General features: G+C 33.0%; 4 protein-coding genes across 5 annotated transcripts; 1 reads left to right on the forward strand and 3 right to left on the reverse strand.

Annotated features, from left to right (window-relative positions):
* Positions 1-34: 34 nt before the first annotated feature.
* Positions 35-1,822, reverse strand: LOC101901515 (uncharacterized). Its single transcript, XM_005179195.4, has 3 exons — positions 1,651-1,822; positions 353-1,581; positions 35-257 (listed from the first exon to the last, which is right to left on the reverse strand). Exons 1-3 carry the CDS (start codon positions 1,664-1,666, stop codon positions 147-149), a joined length of 1,356 nt encoding a protein of 451 aa, XP_005179252.1. The 5' UTR covers positions 1,667-1,822; the 3' UTR covers positions 35-146.
* Positions 1,823-2,603: 781 nt separating this feature from the next.
* Positions 2,604-6,260, forward strand: LOC101900829 (short transmembrane mitochondrial protein 1). 2 transcript variants are annotated; one of them, XM_059124190.1, is made up of 5 exons: positions 2,604-2,700; positions 3,116-3,380; positions 4,304-4,357; positions 4,423-4,493; positions 6,098-6,260. In XM_059124190.1, exons 2-5 carry the CDS (start codon positions 3,366-3,368, stop codon positions 6,156-6,158), a joined length of 201 nt encoding a protein of 66 aa, XP_058980173.1. In that variant the 5' UTR covers positions 2,604-2,700; positions 3,116-3,365; the 3' UTR covers positions 6,159-6,260. The 2 variants fall into 2 exon arrangements, with proteins under 2 accessions (XP_058980173.1, XP_005179248.1); XM_005179191.4 differs by having other exon boundaries at positions 2,686-2,822.
* A 680-nt stretch (positions 6,261-6,940) lies between these two features.
* Positions 6,941-7,831, reverse strand: LOC101900650 (ER membrane protein complex subunit 4). Its single transcript, XM_005179190.4, has 3 exons — positions 7,673-7,831; positions 7,481-7,610; positions 6,941-7,420 (listed from the first exon to the last, which is right to left on the reverse strand). The coding sequence occupies exons 1-3, from the start codon at positions 7,723-7,725 to the stop codon at positions 7,106-7,108; spliced, it is 498 nt and encodes a 165-aa protein (XP_005179247.1). The 5' UTR covers positions 7,726-7,831; the 3' UTR covers positions 6,941-7,105.
* Positions 7,832-9,774: 1,943 nt separating this feature from the next.
* On the reverse strand, positions 9,775-17,044 carry LOC101900134 (ADP-ribosylation factor 1). The gene is made up of 5 exons (XM_005179186.4): positions 16,904-17,044; positions 11,744-12,091; positions 11,574-11,683; positions 11,381-11,506; positions 9,775-11,002 (listed from the first exon to the last, which is right to left on the reverse strand). The coding sequence occupies exons 2-5, from the start codon at positions 11,889-11,891 to the stop codon at positions 10,838-10,840; spliced, it is 549 nt and encodes a 182-aa protein (XP_005179243.1). The 5' UTR covers positions 11,892-12,091; positions 16,904-17,044; the 3' UTR covers positions 9,775-10,837.
* Between the last annotated feature and the right edge of the window lie 148 nt (positions 17,045-17,192).

The raw sequence follows: 17,192 nt of genomic DNA on the forward strand, positions 1-17,192 counted from the left end.
AATCGCCCTCATAAATGTATTTTTTGCAAAAAAGTTAAACCTTAAAGTATTTTTATTTATTTTTAAAACAAATAAATGTTAATGAAAATCGTACATGTTACAGATGTAAATTTGTCCATCAGCGACAGCAATTGGCGAGCTTTATGTTAAAAATAAAAGGCATAACCTCTTTGAACATAACTCAATCCCAAATCTGAGTCTGGAGGAAAATCATTGAGTAGTTTTATGTACTTTTGTCTAGACCAAAATGAGAGATTCTGAAAAAGACCAAAAACATGTTAAGTGAACATAACAATTTGGGATGTTTGGTTTTGCTCTATTTTGTGAGGCTTTTAAACTTCAAAAGCCTTACCTTTTCAATTTCAACTTCCAAACCGGACATTCTATAGTACACATACAAGGTATGTGATCTTTTTTCGCCTTCCAAATACCTTGTCAGGGCATTCAGCAATGACTTATCCAAATTGAGGCAGTAACTGATATCTAAATGTTTTAATACCGGACACAGCTGCAGCATATCTAAAATCGCAACTGCTTCCAAGTTTTCCGAGTGTCTAAGACACAATATCTCCAAATGGGCAAAGCAACAATTTTCATATTTTGATGCAGTAAAGTTATAGTTGCACAGGGCCAAAATTCGCAATTTTTCTGGATTTAAGCAAAGAAAGTCTACATTCCATGTAGAGCTTACTGGCAGAAAATGAAAATCGACGGCCAAACCTTTAATGTTAGGACCCTTCTCTTTTAGTATATGATAGTACTCCTGAGTTTCATATATCTTATAGTCATAGGTGTCGACATTGCCAATCAACGACACATCAATATCTTGATCGAGCAGTACCTTTAATTGTTTCAATTGAGGCAGTTTCAATACACATTCCAAAGCATCTTTCAAAGTGTTCAGATTTATCTTTAAAACCTGCAAGCTGGTGCATTGTAAGATTTCAGGCATCAGTCTCAAGCGGCTGGTTTCAAAATTCCTTATATCCAAAACACGCAATTGTTTCAAATTCAACAATATATCCCTGAGAGCATCGTCTTCAATTTCTTTTGCCTTGGTCTGATCATCATACAAATGTAGCTCTTCTAAATATTGGAATTTACTCAAATTCCTTCCTGTAATGGGCACAGTAATTTGGAGGTATTTTAAATTAGGCACTAATCTGCTTAAACACTCGATATCCTCATCATTGGGATAGCATTCTGTGACATCGTCATGGAATTCACATCTTTCGACACGCGGCAGACAATCGATGCCACACTCTTCCATCTCTTTGAGAAATACATTCAGGCAGTCATCGATTATTTGCAATATCTGGAATTCTCCTTGCATCAGACGCAAATAATACGCTAAATGGTCATAGTTTTGTACAATGGTTGGTAGGATGTTGTAGGCCAATGTTCGATGCTGTGGCTGTCTTCGCCACAAATTTAGCATAACATTACGAAAACGTCTGCAGCATTTGGCTATTTGTATTTGATTTGGTAGATCCTGTATCCATTCGAAAATGCATTCCAAGCAGTCATCGTTTAAGTCATTTATGGTGGTGGATGGTGTCGAAGTTGTCGCTGTACAGCTATCTGAATAGAAAACAAACAATTTCATATAAATCCTTACGGAATAAACTTGGTAAATTTTGGGAGTGGTACCTTCTTTGCAATCCATTGCAATTGTTGTTTGTTTGTTATGTTCTGTTTGTGTAAAAATTTCCAAATCGTCGCAATTTAAAAAAGAAAAACGTCAGTTGACAAAAAACGCAAAAGTTGACATTACATTAACAAACAGCTGACAACTATTGAGAAATTCACATTGGATGAGTTTCCTTCCCCATCAAGTCACTTGAAAATGATAACACAGGCTTTTAAATCATACGTCTTGACTGAAATATCAAATGGGAAGAAAATTCTTGGATTCTTGTAACATTTTTCATTTGACATTTCTTTCCTCTTGTTCCAGATCCTGAAAATAGCAAATTTATATTTTTCATTTTGTTTTTCGAAATCATAAATGAAAACCGGTTATAGTAGGTTTTTAAATTAAATCAAGGATTGAAAAGGATGGAATGTTCTTTGTATATGTAGCGTGTGTTACATGGACGCCATTTCATGATCGTTTGTGCTGGAGCTACTAGAAAGAGTGATACACAGTCACCTTGACACCAGATCTTGGTAAAAATATTTAAATTTATTTATTTATTTGAAAAAAAAAATCAAATGCTTGTTTGAGAAAAATCTTGAATAAACAAGATAACTTGTTGCATTTGTTTTTAGTAAATTTAAAGTTTCAAGTTGTGTTTTTCAAATAGAATAGAAAACACCATAACTACATTACATTAACATTAACGATTAATGGTCCATTTAAGACCATTGGAGGGGGGATTGTTTGATTCTATTTTCAAATAATTTGTGTTTTTCTTTGCAGTTCTTTTTCGTTTCATCATACCGAAACAAGACCTAAGTTTATTAGGTATTTTTCATTTCACTTCATTTTTCATTTCACTTCATTCATTCGTTACATTTTACACAATTTAAAAAAATATTGCCGTTACATTCAAATACAACTCTTCCGCTGTCATTCTAGTTAAACAAATGTTTGTGACATCGATGTCCACGTTCATGGTCATTTGTACAAAACATGAATAAATTTAAACAATAGCCAATAACAGAAGCAACAACAAAACCAACCATAAAACTAAATATGTATGCAAGAATGTGCCAGCACACAGAAGATCAACATTTTTGAGCAAAACTAGCCAAAAATGTTCAGTTATTGAGTGATTAAAGAAGTGTTAACATTAAAATTCAGTGTTAGAAACAAAAAAGTAAAATAGGAATATATTAGTTTCCATAAAGAATATATTAAAGTTTTACGTTGTGGACCTATACACATTTATTCTGTGTTCAAAAGTTTTTGTTTATTTAAAAAAATATTTCAAAAAGAGTTTTAATAATATTGCAAGAGTTTGCTTATATGTGATTTGATTACCTAATTAAACAAAAATAAACAAGAGATTAATTATTATTAAACATTTGTTGCTCTCTACATCATATGTCGTTTCTTTTTTTCAAGAAAGTGAAATTTGTTGTTATTTTTCTCTTTTTCATGTGTTTTCAGTACGAATTAACATCATTATTATCTACAATAATTAGCTTTTTTGTGCAAATAAAATAATACAAGTTTCCCATAAAGAGCACCAGCTAAGTTTGCTCTTATTTTTTGCCGAGTGTATTTGACAACTTTGTCAAGTTTTTGTGAGAGAGTGTTGTGTGAGAGTATTTCTTTCGCAGCTTTTGATTTTTTTTCCTCTGAGTGTATATTCATTTTAATTGTCAAACTGGCGGTCGACGGATCTGGCATTTACGACATGCTTAAATTTTTGGTAAGCAAACATTTATATTGTGAACTTTCGATTGTATTTCTTTTATCTATTGAACCATCTTAGAGTGTGCAATGAATACAAAACATTTGCTAGATGATATTCCCTGCAATTTTTTGGAATTATTGTTGCTAGTCTCCGGAGCCCAAAGCCTGCGTAATTTGTTATTGTCATTTGGTGCCCGTATTTTATTTTTGGTGTCATGATTTCATATTTTGCTGGCCCCCCTCTCATATTCTGTTTTTTGTTCGCTGTCTGCTCCGCAAGATTTCACCTCCAACAACAATAACAAAGGAATTATATGTTAATTTTGCATAAAGAACTAGTTTTATTATATAATACATTTTCGAGTGTCGGTTTTGCCAAACATTTTGGAGCTACGGTCAAAATGTTCATGATGAATTTCCCCCAAAAAACAATCTTTCCATCCAAGTTTTTGTATGTAAATAGCTAATGCATGCATCAGGTTCAAAGGGCAAAACCATAGATTATAGTTGAATCTTCCGTTTCCGGTCATTGTGCTTCAGAATTAATTGCACTCGAATGTTTTCACATCTTCTATTGATATGTTCTAGAAGAAATTCATGGCATGTCTTGTTTAACATAAAGTAAATTGGTAAATAAGTTTTGACTGCAATGATAAAGATAAAAACAAATCTTAATGTCAGCTGATAATTTTAGTGCTGCAAAAGTACGTGGATATTAGTACTAACACTCCCCGTAGCACTTTGCTACCAAAAAAATCGATGAACAGTCCTTCTAAACCAAAAAATATAAATTTGCGATGGAGCCTGTGTTTAATATTTCCTTACATTCCAAGCATTCATCGTAAATCTATGTGCTCTGATGGAGCCCAAAAGAAAATTGACTTATCCTATTACTTTTTATTTACCCACATCCGAATAATATTATTTTCTGTATTTCAGTTAACATTTAGTGCTGGTATCTATACTGGTATTTATATCAGTCAAAATTATGAGGTAATTTTAAATCATAAAGATTTTCTTAGACAATATTTTTTAATAGAACTTCTTTCTCTTTCCAGGTTCCTCGTGTTGATGAGCCAAGCAAAATTATAGATAAAATTAAGGAGTTGGCCGATGAACACCGTAAAAAGTAATAAAAATTTGTGTATAGCTTAACAAATCGTAACTTAGCAAACAATAATAAAAATAAATATGAAGTACCTACTGTAATGCGTATCTTTACAAATTTATACAGGTTGAGATAAAAAAAACTGCAACAAAGTCAAACGCTATAATTTTTACATTTTTTCTTTCAATTTTATTGAATGAAAGCAAAAAATGTCGGAAATACCATCAAATTTTAGAATAAGTTTAGATTTGGTCACCTTTGGGACGAGTTATGGCCTTCAAAGGGCCAATGAAACCGTCACTCGCTGCCCGTATGTTGCTCTGCGGTATTTTGGACCATTCCCGGCGAAGCGCTTGCTTGAGGTGATCGACACTTTGGTATTTTTTATTGCCAACCTTGCTTTCCAAAATACTCCAGACACAATAGTCCAACGGATTGGTATCCGGAAATTTTGGTGGCGGAAATGAAGCTTTGAAATGTCCAAGGAATGCGGCCAAAATGTTTGCGTGTCCAAGGCTTGAATAAACCCTCCAAAATATTTTCGCGCTAATATTCGGCATTTATTCTGATGCCACGGTCGATTAATACGAGCGGAGAGCGACCATCGGCTGCTATGGCGGCCCACACCAACACCATGGCCGGCGCTTGAGCTCTGGTGGCCAACCGAAGGTGCACATTTTCAGCTGACCTCTTTGGCAAGTCAACACGATCATTTTGTTTGTTTACAAATTGCTGGACAACGAATGTTTTCTCATCGGAGAAAACCAAATTCGGCAGTTCTCCACTTTCGGCCAAGCGAAGCAACTCTTTAGCTCTTTTGAGTCTATTTTCTTTCTGTTGTGGTGTAAGTTCATGCACTTTTTTCAATGGCTTTTCCCCGAGCTCACTTTTCAATGTTTGCCGAGTGGAATATTGCGATATGTTCAGCTCACGAGCCATTTTTCGGCCACTGCGACGCGGGGTTCGATCAAATCGCTTCTTTACTTTTCGAACCATTTCTGCTGATGTTGCTGTTTTCTTCTGTCCACTTCCTTGACGTCAGGCTCCGCTACACAAGAGATTTATTCACATTTCAATGGTGGAGTGCTCTAAGTATAGCCAATTTTGGTTTTGCAGCCAAATATAAAGAAATCACTCTATCACGCTTAAATTCCAACACAAATAACTTTTTTCTGGAAAATTCTCACCAAAATGCTTCTGTACGCTTGACAATATAATGAGCTGTAACTGGAATAATTTTAACAGCTGTCGGACGAGTGGTTTAGAAATGACAGCAGTTTGAAGTGGATTCCAGTTTTTTCATCTCACCCTGTATATATTAAGGTCTAATAAAAGAATAACATTTTAAAGAGTTTGGGACAGTGCAAAGTCAATTTGATCCCTATGACAGTCCGAATCAATGTTTAAGCCGCAAACTTTAAAGCATAATTTGTCACCATTTCTTACAGTACGTTTACGTATAAGTGGGTTAACCCACTTGATTTGGATTAAAATTGTCACATCCATTACTTAAACTTCAAATAAATCCTCTTAAAGTAGGTTAACTCTGCAAAAACTTCTAACGTAAACATGGCATTAATTTGTCTTTTACTATATTAAAAATATCTGTTTTCTTTTGTCCACAGGTCACCGGCTGAGCAGCTGCTACACGATGTCAAGAAAGGAGCCAAAAAAATTGTTGACTAAAATGGCTAACGCTTGCCAATACAAGATAGAATATAGCTGTACTCATAGATCAGTCAATAATTTGTAATTTTAATAGACAATTTTTTTAATGCAAACCCTTTTTTTTTAATTTGTAATTTTAATAGACAATTTTTTTTAATGCAAATGCTGTTTTTAATGTAAACTTGATTTTCGAATTTCCTATTTCATTTTTTTTCTTTTTAATAAAAACCAATGTATATTTTATTGGATATAATTCTGTAGTCGATGTCTTTCATTCGAAAATACCCCTAATGATATTCTTTATCCGTTGTTATAATCTGATAATGAATCTATGACTGTCGTTTTAACATTCATATTAGCATTTGTTATTTTTTCGAAAAACTATTTACTAATATTGAAGAAACGTGTGCCTCAGATTATTGCAGCAGTTCACATTTCTGCAATGAGTTTTTATAAACATTAAAAATATTTCCCAATCTGTGTTATTTAAATAAAATATAAGCTGACATCCAGGAATGTGACAATATAGGTGTTTAGGTATTCGTCAGTATAGCAAAGACCTTTTCCCCCGCTCTATACTATTGCTCTCTTCCCGAACCTTCTAGATTCTTCTAGTTTCGAAATTTTTTCGATATCATAAAGGGAAAAGCTATTATCGTAGTGAAAACCTTACATTCTTCAGATCTGGAACAGAGTATATGTTGGCACACAAAGAAAATTACTTGTCTTTTATATTATTCAGCATATATTTAATAAAGTTCGGGTGACTTTATAGAAGAAGCAAACAAAAAGCTTAATAGTTGTTTTATCCATCATAAATTTTATTTGCAATTTTCATAAAACATATCCCACATCTCCATTAGCTGTTCATCAAAATAAATCATTTTCTAAAATATTAGAAATGCATAATGCGTACATATTCATAATTATTATTACTAGAACTTATACGGTATAGTTTATTTGGTCTATATAAATGACACCCCACCACCATAATATTCTAAACGTGTCTGCGGTTCCACAAAGGCCAACCAATCCGATGCATGTGTCGGCAGTAAGCCCATACTATTACACTTGTATAATGCCACAGCAACGTTAGCCAAATTTCCCAAAAAATAAACCAATTTCTGTCCCGTACCCTGTGCACCTTCAGCCATTTTAGAGGTAACTTGTGTGGAGAACATTGCCTTAATGGGACGTATTAAACTCATGCCAATCATCATAATGGGGAAAATCGAAATTGTGTTACCGGACATGTACATTATAAACAAATTCATGGGTATCTGTATGGGGAAAGGAAGTGTTAATTATTTCATTGAATTAAGAATTTGCAAATAATTTACCTGTTTCAATGGTCCCAATGCCAAATCCCAGGATTTTTTCATCACCAAACGTTGATCTCTGACAACTTCCGTTTGATTAACCATTGCACTGGGGTTGTAACCTATCGGTGCAGGCAAATCATTGGATTTGCTGGGGTAAATGCAGATAATATTAATTAATGCGGGTGTTGTAATAAACTTTAAACAACTCACTTGCTGTTGAAGTCCAACGCCCATTTACTTTTCTTTGATGCTTGTTTCGACATGATTTAATTGAAATATTTGTTAAATTTAATTTATTTATATTGTAAAGGCAGACAAGTTAGCAAGTTAATTTTTTCAGCAAAAATGCATGACAGTTCTGCTTGTCATTAATCAATTGTCATTTGTGCCAGCAGGAAGCAAACGAAATAAAAGCAGCGGCGTATAAGCGTACACAATTCTTACGCTGTGGAAATGGTATTCACTCTCTTCCTGAACCGGCAAGATTCCAGTGAAGATGTGGGACAGTTTTCATAAAAATTGTCAACAATTCATTACGACTCACTTTATTGTATAAATAATGAAATTGACAATCTAAATAAAGTGTTTTATTAAAACAATTTAGGTCTAAATGAAGCTTAACGCCCATGGCAGAAGAATACTCATGGTGCAATAAGGAGGTAGAACAGCTTCGTAAAACTAGACAAATTCAGCCCTGAGGCTTTGCCCGCTTCCTGTCAGAATTACTCAAAATTATATGCAACAAGTTGTTTTCATTTATTTGATATTATTTGTTCATTTGGTACAAATAGCGTGAAAAGTGTGATCCTAAGTGTTCAAACTTTCAATTCCATGGTAAATCTGGTTAATATCATTAATGCGCGCCCTGCAACATAAGTTTCTTCCAATCATTGATTCTCAAAATATTTTGTTTTTATTTTCAAAACAAAAATACATACACAAAATTAGCAGAAGTCGGGTATACTTCGAAAAAATTGTAATCAGCTGGTAGCTATACCTTACCTTTTTATTGTACCATGAGAATACTATATTCTTCTACCATGGTCCAACCTATGGCTCAATAAGAGAGATTGCTCAACTTCAAGGAAACTAGGAAAATGCAACTCTGCAAGGGAGTCTTATTGTGTCACATAGACTTTTTTTCACAAAATCATTATATCATTGGGGTTTCTGAATGTGAAACGAAGATAGTGGGACAAGATTGTTTAATCGCAATAGTATACATGTTGTCCCTAAATTTGAAAAAAATTCAAATTATTTTCTTTTTTATTTAAAACAATACACAAATGTATACAAACTACGTATATGTTTTTGACAGAATAGGGCATGGATCCTTGATATGTCAAAAATATCTATCAAAAATAAGTAGATTTTTATATGTTTTCTTATACAACGTCATTCGGTGGTTATTATAATTCGCGTTTTCAACATTTTTTTATTTAAATTTGTAAAAGTTGTTGAAAAACGCGTGTTATAATAACCTCCGAATGACGTGGTATAAGAAAAAATATAACAATCTTTTTATTTTTGTCAAAACATTTTTGACACGTCAATGTTCCGGAGCGTTGTTGCATCTACCTGTGTTCTTCTACCATGGCCTTAATGGTGACTAATCTATCGTTTACACAGAACAAATTGATTTGCATCAGAGTTGTAGTTTTTCACATACACATCCGAATGTTTCCTTATGGCCTAGCATTTTCAAAAACAGTAAATGCTAACAATTTTTTGCCATTGCAAAGAATCGAATTTTGTCGAAGAATAAAAGTTAGGGAAAAACAAAGCAAACATTAAGAGATAAATAACTGGAATATGAAAACTACCGGCTTTGCGTAAAAAATAATGAAATGAACTTTCTTTTTGCACAAAATGCTCCCATTGCAGGATATTTTTCACAAATTATACTTCTACAATATTTTCTAACCATGTGTTTTGTTTTGATTCCTTATTTATACGTTCTTTCACTCCACTAATGTTACCATATTGAGTATATACTGTTGCCATATTTACACTGAATTTGTAGTTCACCAAATCGTTCGAAATCTGAAGAAGCTAAAACAAAAACATACGATTTTGAATTGCGAAATTCAAACCATTTCGATACGATTTTGTGACATGCCCGTATATTACGAATATGAATTGTGTTTTAACGATGTATTCCCCGATCTCATTATTCGCAATTGTTGCAATATCAGAAAAATATTGGCTAAGAGTCAGATTCAAATTGGTATAAGGTAAGAAGATATCCTTTCATGTTTAAGAGTTTCCTACTATTTTTTAAACTTAGGTATACAATTTGAAAAAAGTGGGCATTCGTTTATTATTACACAGTTTTTTATTTAAATTTTATGTTTCTTCTCCTTTTTAATTATATTTAAATATAAAGTATGTGTTGTAGTTGGTTGTTTTTGTTTTTTCTTTTGTTGGTTGTAGAATGTTGTTGATGTTATTCTGTTTTAGCAAATAAAAATATTGAGTTTTCCTTATATTGTTGCTTTGATACACAAGTTGAAGGTTTTTTGTTTTCTTTTTGGTTGGAAAAGTAAGCAATCAATCAATATTATTATATATAGACACAAACGAACAATATATAGACAATAAGAGAGTGTATAAAAAGAAAAAATAGGAAATGAGATATGAACAACACAAGCGATAAACTCTCTCGGACGGGGTGGTGGTGGTACATGGAGATACGACGAGAGAATTTGGAAATAAAACAAAAATACACAATTATTAAAAAATTTAAAATTAAAAATATATTATATGTATAGAGATAAAATTATACTTAGAAAAAGTGTGTTTTTATATAATTCCGTAATTCTTTATAGTAAATGGATTTATCTTTTTTGTTTGCTTTAACATACAATTATTTTCATAGTTTTGCATTTCATTTCAATTTGTTAAAATGTTGCTTTTGTTGTTTTTTTTTTCTTCTTACTGATCGAGCAAAAACAGACTACAAACGATGGATGTGTTTTATTGGTTGTCTTTGTTTTCATCAATTGTCTTTAGTCTAAATAATGAATGAAAAAGGTGGTGGACTTTTTCTTCGAATTGCTGTTGTTGTTGTTGTTGTTGATGTTGAATGCGCGCCCAAGAGAAAATAATTATTGGAGTGGCTCTCTCTTTTCTAACATCCCTCGTGAGCGAGGGGAGTTTGTGGGTGTTGGTGGATGGTATATACTGAAATTGGTTGTTTGACGTTCATTTTTTTGTTTTTGATGTTTGTTTTGTAATAACTTTATTTTCGGGTTTCTTTTATTATTATTATTAAATCAAAATTAATTATTTTGTATGTTATTTGTTGTTGTTGATTTTTGTGGTTGTTGTTTTTGCTGCTGCGGATGCTAAGTTAAAGAAAAATAAGAATTTCATTTAGCGATTAGCGTTCTTAAGCTGATTGGACAACCAATCAAGACCCTCATATAGACCATCGCCGCTGGTTGCACACGTCGCCTGAATGTACCAATTGCGGTTTCTTAGTGAGTGTAGACCGAGTTTGTCGGTGATTTCGGCTGCATTCATTGCATTTGGCAGATCCTAAAAGAAAAGTAATTGACGAATTATTAATAATAGTAAAAATTAATAAGGGTATAAAAAATATATGTAATTTCTTTTGCAAATTGAAAACTTATTCCTGACATTTCATTCAAATGACCTATGAAATTTTTCTTTGTCCCTTGTTTATTTTGCATTACATTAACATTAATTGAGCTATGTGATTTTTCCCCTATTGTACATTGTTATCTATACAACATATCTTATCAAAAAAAATTTTTAGGTAACAAGAGTACATAATAAAACGTTATCGTTGGTCTGGTTGTTGGTGGTATAACATAACAGACCGAAAGCATTTCGGAATTAAAATTAAAATGCTGTTATCGATAATTGTGCAACTTGGTTATGCATTAAACTCACCTGTTTGTTTGCGAATATAAGTAAAACAGCATCTCTGAGCTCGTCTTCAGCCAACATACGCATTAATTCTTCTCTCGCTTCGCCGATACGTTCTCTATCATTGCTGTCAACGACGAATATGAGACCCTGGAGATATCGAAGAAGGCAATTAGTATTTAGACCTTTGAAACTTTTTTTACAATTATAAACTTACTTGTGTATTTTGGAAGTAATGCCTCCACAATGGACGAATTTTATCTTGACCGCCCACATCCCACACTGTAAAGCTAATGTTCTTGTATTCTACAGTCTCGACGTTGAAACCTAGAAAATCAAATCATTAATAATTTGTACGGTTTCTATATAGCAATTCAAATAACATACCAATGGTAGGTATCGTTGTTACAATTTCGCCTAATTTAAGTTTGTACAAAATTGTGGTTTTACCAGCGGCATCTAAACCGACCATCAATATTCTCATTTCTTTTTTACCGAAGAGACCTTTGAACAGATTTGCAAATACATTCCCCATGTTTGTATGCTTTTCTTTCTTTTTTTATTAGTACTGTCGTCGAGTGCTGTATTAATTTATTGTACAAATATAAAAAAGATTATCTTTTTTATATTGATGTATGGAATTCTGAAGTGTTTTAGATTGATGTCGGTAATTTCCTGCTGTTCCGAGTTAGCCGATGTGTAATTGAAGCTCCACTCGGATTTAAAGATCTATATCTGTAAAAAGAACAGTAGTAAAGGATAATTATTAATGGATTTGTTAATATTGCTTATAATTTTTTTGGACTAAAATGGATTTTTTGGTCAATTTGAACTTGGTTCTTCCACCTTTCCATTTCTATTAAATTAAAGATTAGCACTGTGTAGAGATTACATATAATCAGCGTGAATAATGCCAATTTATAGTTGGGGAAATCAACAAAACCACAGAGAATATAATTAGACCAAGCCATAGACGACAGGGCAAAATTATGTTGATAATATGACTGAAACTCTGATGGCTCAATGCATGTATTTCCAGAATAAACAAGATTTAAAAAAAATGCAATAATTGATGGGAAGGATGTTAATTCCCCCACAAAAAATATCAGCAATTCTCTACAAGTTCCAAATAAAATAGAATACTTAAATAGTTTGAATTATTTAACTTTAAGATAACTTTCAGTAACATATTCTATTCATAAATAAGAGACCCGTTAGATTTCTAACATATTCTATTGACAAATATGAAATAAGGGAGCAATATTGTGATAAATAAAATTGTGTCATAGCAAAATGGGCGCGCACACACAAACCAAGCTATTTGTGCTAACTATATGCAAACCCTTCAGAGAGAGTGGGGGGGAGGGCAGGGGGAATTCATAACATTATGACTGCTTCTCTATGCTCGAAATCAACGTGGAGATATTGGCACACATACACATGTACAAAACACGATATCGTTGTCAAGTATATCGTCGTCGTCTGTCTAACTACTACTATATAAACCATAGTGACACAGATTTTAATTCTGAACAAATGTGGAAAAAGGAAATGGTGTGCTGCTACAATTTTGGATGATTCATTTGAGATAACATGGCACAAAACTCTAGAATTGAAAGAGCTTAAGTTAGAATTACTGCGAATGTAAAGTAAATTGAAAGACAAATGCAATGTTAAGGTTATAACTTGAAATAAACAACTTTAAGTTTTTATGGATGATAATAAAAAATAATAACTTTTGTTATGCTCATTAGAAAGTAACAATTCGCTCTCTATACAAAGTAAAAGTAAGCTTGAAAAACTGGTGATAAAAAAATAATGTGCAAACTTGTGTTGCTTCGGTATCGATGTGGTATGCAATGACAACGGTCTATGGTGGTTTGATGCATTCATGCTCTAATTAATACTTTTAATTTCTTATTGCACACTTCATATTTAGATGTGCTAACACAAAATGAAATACTAAAAGCTTAGTCAGAAATTGTTCAATAAAACATGTTTAAGAGCGCAAACAGGGATCTTAATTATTTATAATAATGATGTGGTCTTAAAAAGCCAATTTTCTGAGTCTCAATCTTAGCAATATTTGTAGCTCGAATGGGATATACAGGGTGAAATGAAAAAAACTACAACCAACTTCAGACTGCTATCATTTCTAAGCCACTCGTCCGACAGCTGTTAAAATTTTTCTAGTGACAGCTCAATATTGGTGAGAACTTTCCAGAAAAAAAATTATTCGTAATGGAATTCAAGCGTGATGGTGTGATTTCTTTATATTTGGCTGGAAAACCACAAGTGGCTATCGTTAGAGCACTCCAGCATTTAAATGTGAAAAAAATCTTTTATGTCTCGTACCATCACTCATTACCGTGATACTGGTAGCATAGCCCGACGACAAGGAAGTGGGTGGAAGAAAACAGCAACATCAGCAGAAATGGTTCGAAAAATAAAGAAGCGACTAAATCGAAAGCCGCGTCGCAGTGGCCGAAAAATGGCTCGTGAGCTGAACATATCGCAATATTCCATTCGGCAAATATTGAAAAATGAGCTCGGGGTAAAGCCATTAATCGCCCAATGGCCACCAAAATCTCCGGTTACCAATTCGTTGAACTATTGTGTCTAAAGTATTTTGGAAAGCATGGTTGGCACTAAAAAGTACCAAAGTGTCGATCACCTCAAGCAAGCGCTTCGCCGGGAATGGGCCAAAATATCGCAGAACAACATTCGGGCAGCGTGTGACGGTTTCAATTTGAAGGCCATAATTCGTGCCGAAGGTTACCAATTCGAACAAATCTAAACTTATTCTAAAATTTGATGCTGTTTACAACATTTTTTGCTTTCATTCAATAAAATTTAAAAAAATGTAAAAATTATGGCGTTTGACTTGGTTACAGTTTTTTATCTGACCGCCTGTTAGTAGTTATACAATATATATGCGAATATTAAGCAGTCGCCTTCTTAGCGATCAAAGCCCTCAAAACACAACTTCTTCAAAGGGGCAAAATACCAAAAGCTTGGGTTTTCGAGCATTAGAAATAATTTCTTATGAGTACTAACTAGCAATGTTAAGCCTTTGGAAAGTTAAAGACTAGCAGTAGCATTTGAAATGCTGTAACTTTATGACAATTAACAAGGAAAGAGATACAATTAATTTTCAAAATAGCACCCTACTATTCTCAATTAGATGCCTCGTCTTAATTCGAAAGCTTCAGTATATCTCATTGAACCTAATTTTATATAGGTACAAGGTATAGTTGAAAAATACCACGAACTCTCGCAAGATGAAGCAATTCCTTTGGAGTTAGATACAGATATGACAACAAAATTACATCATCAATGTTTTTACTCGAAAGGTCCTGAAACTGAGAATATAGGTATATAAAGGTTTTATGAACTTATTATACGTTTACATTAGATATTAACCTCCTTTGCCAATTTAATTCCACTTCGTTTACCTTATCCGGCAAACTCTGAATGCACTATTTACAACATATAGTTGTAAAAAATATATAAGAAATATTTAAAATATTGAAGACTAACATTTAACACAATTTGAACATAATCTTAAATGTTGGAAATTTGGTTTCTAGTAGATCGCATTAATGGCGCAGTGGCTTTTTTCAAGACATCCAAACGCTTTCCAAGATCCAAGTACCCCCACGTATTTTTCCTGTGTTCAGAAGAATATGTTTGATCAATCAAGTTAAACACGAAACAGGTGAATGGGTATTAAAATCTGCATAAAAAATTCAAGTTGTGCGAATACCTTTTCCAGATTAGAGGTGGTATAAGCTAATCGTAATCGTGTTAAAAATAGTTTTAAAACAACATTTTCATATACGGAAGCTTAGAATTTTGATGATTTTTGGTTTATCAAGAAAGTAGATAAAAAAATGACAATGAATGACGTTGAATAAAAATACAGATGACAGCAAAATTTTACACACCAAAAAAAAAAAAAAGTGAACACACACACACTGCCGCCGCCGCCAGACCCAACCAGACCTAAAGAAGTACATAGAATGTAGATGGAGAAAAAAAGAAGTACGTCAAAAGGGGGTTAATACGACGAACGAAAATAGTAGAAATATGAAGTGAGTCAGCAGAGCAGAGTATTATTTTGAAATTATCAATAGACAAGGAAAAGGAAAAGATTAGTCAATTTCACAGGTTGTGTTTGTTTAGAAAATAAAATTTCTTTGTGCAAAAATCACATTTTTGCCGAAACATAACCACGGCAGTATGGAGCATATTTCTTCTTTTGAGTTTCTTCATCTTTTTTGCTTGCGTAGCTTATGAATAGAAAACTGAAACGAGACACACAGCAACGCCGCCACCTTGTTTTAGAACCAAATATTTTCTAGTAGTTTCCTTATTAATATCCATACACAATATGTTTACCGTTGAAATGACGTATTCTCACAATGCACTAGCTATTTTTTCGGAATTATCCAAGAAATTTTGTACAAATATTTAATTATTATTTGCCAACAGCAGCACCAGCACCACCCTACGTCCGTCCACCACGAATACGAAAAAAAAGAAACTAAACTTTAAGAGTGTGGTGAGAATGAGCAACACAAAACGGAGGTTTAAAATAAAGTTGTAATGACAGCAGCAACAACAATTGAAAGGCAGCAGTAGTCCGTAAATAATTCACCACAATTTATGATGACGGCGACGTAATTCCATTAATATTTCTCTGAATTTTTTGATTTTATGGGGGTCAAAATAATAAAAGATCGCAAAGAAAATCTTTAAAACAATGATAATGAATACAGAATAATCAAAGGCAAAAAATATAAAACACGTATCAATCACAACACTTTTTTCTCTTCCCAAGACGAAAAGAAAACCGACAACGAAAATTGCTTTAAATCTTCCATTATTCGTATTTTACTTCACTTTCTTTTAATTGCATGTCTCTCGAAAATATATAAACAGACTTTTTATACTTTTTTGATAATTACTTTGTTGGAGGAAAAATCTTTCGCTTTTCACAATTTTTTCAATGTTAATTTTTTCAACTATGTAGAAACAATGGTGAGAATAAATGACTGACGACAGCGAATGAAAAGACATTCAGTTGTTTCATTGAACCGATGTTGCCATATTTTTCTAGCAACAATGAAACAAGTGAAAGCTAGGGCATTGCCAAACCAAACTAAACAAAAAAGAATACCACAGCTATGAAATATCTTACAAAACGCATTTTCCAATGTAATTTGATTTTTTACACAAATTAATTTATAAATTAAAGAATATCCACCATCTGGCATTAAGTTCATGGACCTACAAATACAACTCTGACATTACCATTCTGTGCGAAATATTTTGCCAATTTTGCTAGAAAGAGACAAACCGATATCCTCTATCGCGACTACGAATATCAAGAATAAAATAAATTGAAAAATTCACCACATGCCGATGCCGTCAATATAACAAGAATCAAAGATCAAATGGAAACCATGTTTTTCAAAGAAAACCCATGAATTTTCCAGCACTAATTGATTTAGCAATAATTTTTAATACTATTACAATACGCACCACTATATCAAATTAAATGCACACACAATTGTGCAGAAATTTTATGAGAATCTCTACAAAAATTAATCAAAAACCGCACAGCAATGATGGAACTGTCTGTGAAAAAACTTCAAACGACGATGATAGAGACTACGAAAAGCAATTCATTCGCCGATAAAATTCATTCATTAGAAAGGGACAGCCACAGCACACTCAAATAAAAAGCTGCCACGTCGTGTTTCAAGATTTCAAGACAATTGAAAAGTGTTGGAAAGAAACAAATAGTTTGATTCCACACCGAAAGAGTGTT

The sequence above is a fragment of the Musca domestica genome, unplaced genomic scaffold (assembly GCF_030504385.1).
Source record: "Musca domestica strain aabys unplaced genomic scaffold, Musca_domestica.polishedcontigs.V.1.1 27, whole genome shotgun sequence".
NCBI lineage: Eukaryota > Metazoa > Arthropoda > Insecta > Diptera > Muscidae > Musca > Musca domestica.

Coding starts and splice junctions, on each gene's coding strand:
- LOC101901515 (XM_005179195.4), bottom strand. Junction 258..352: donor TGGAAGTTGAAATTGAAAAG/GTAAGGCTTTTG, acceptor GGTCTTTTTCAG/AATCTCTCATTTTGGTCTAG.
- LOC101900829 (XM_059124190.1), top strand. Junction 4,358..4,422: donor ATATCAGTCAAAATTATGAG/GTAATTTTAAAT, acceptor TTCTCTTTCCAG/GTTCCTCGTGTTGATGAGCC. Junction 4,494..6,097: donor GCCGATGAACACCGTAAAAA/GTAATAAAAATT, acceptor TTTTGTCCACAG/GTCACCGGCTGAGCAGCTGC.
- LOC101900650 (XM_005179190.4), bottom strand. CDS start 7,725: ATGTCGAAACAAGCATCAAAGAAAAGTAAATGGGCGTTGGACTTCAAC. Junction 7,611..7,672: donor GCGTTGGACTTCAACAGCAA/GTGAGTTGTTTA, acceptor CATTTACCCCAG/CAAATCCAATGATTTGCCTG. Junction 7,421..7,480: donor CATTGGGACCATTGAAACAG/GTAAATTATTTG, acceptor TTCCCCATACAG/ATACCCATGAATTTGTTTAT.
- LOC101900134 (XM_005179186.4), bottom strand. CDS start 11,891: ATGGGGAATGTATTTGCAAATCTGTTCAAAGGTCTCTTCGGTAAAAAA. Junction 11,684..11,743: donor AACAACGATACCTACCATTG/GTATGTTATTTG, acceptor TTGATTTTCTAG/GTTTCAACGTCGAGACTGTA. Junction 11,003..11,380: donor TTATATTCGCAAACAAACAG/GTGAGTTTAATG, acceptor CTTTTCTTTTAG/GATCTGCCAAATGCAATGAA.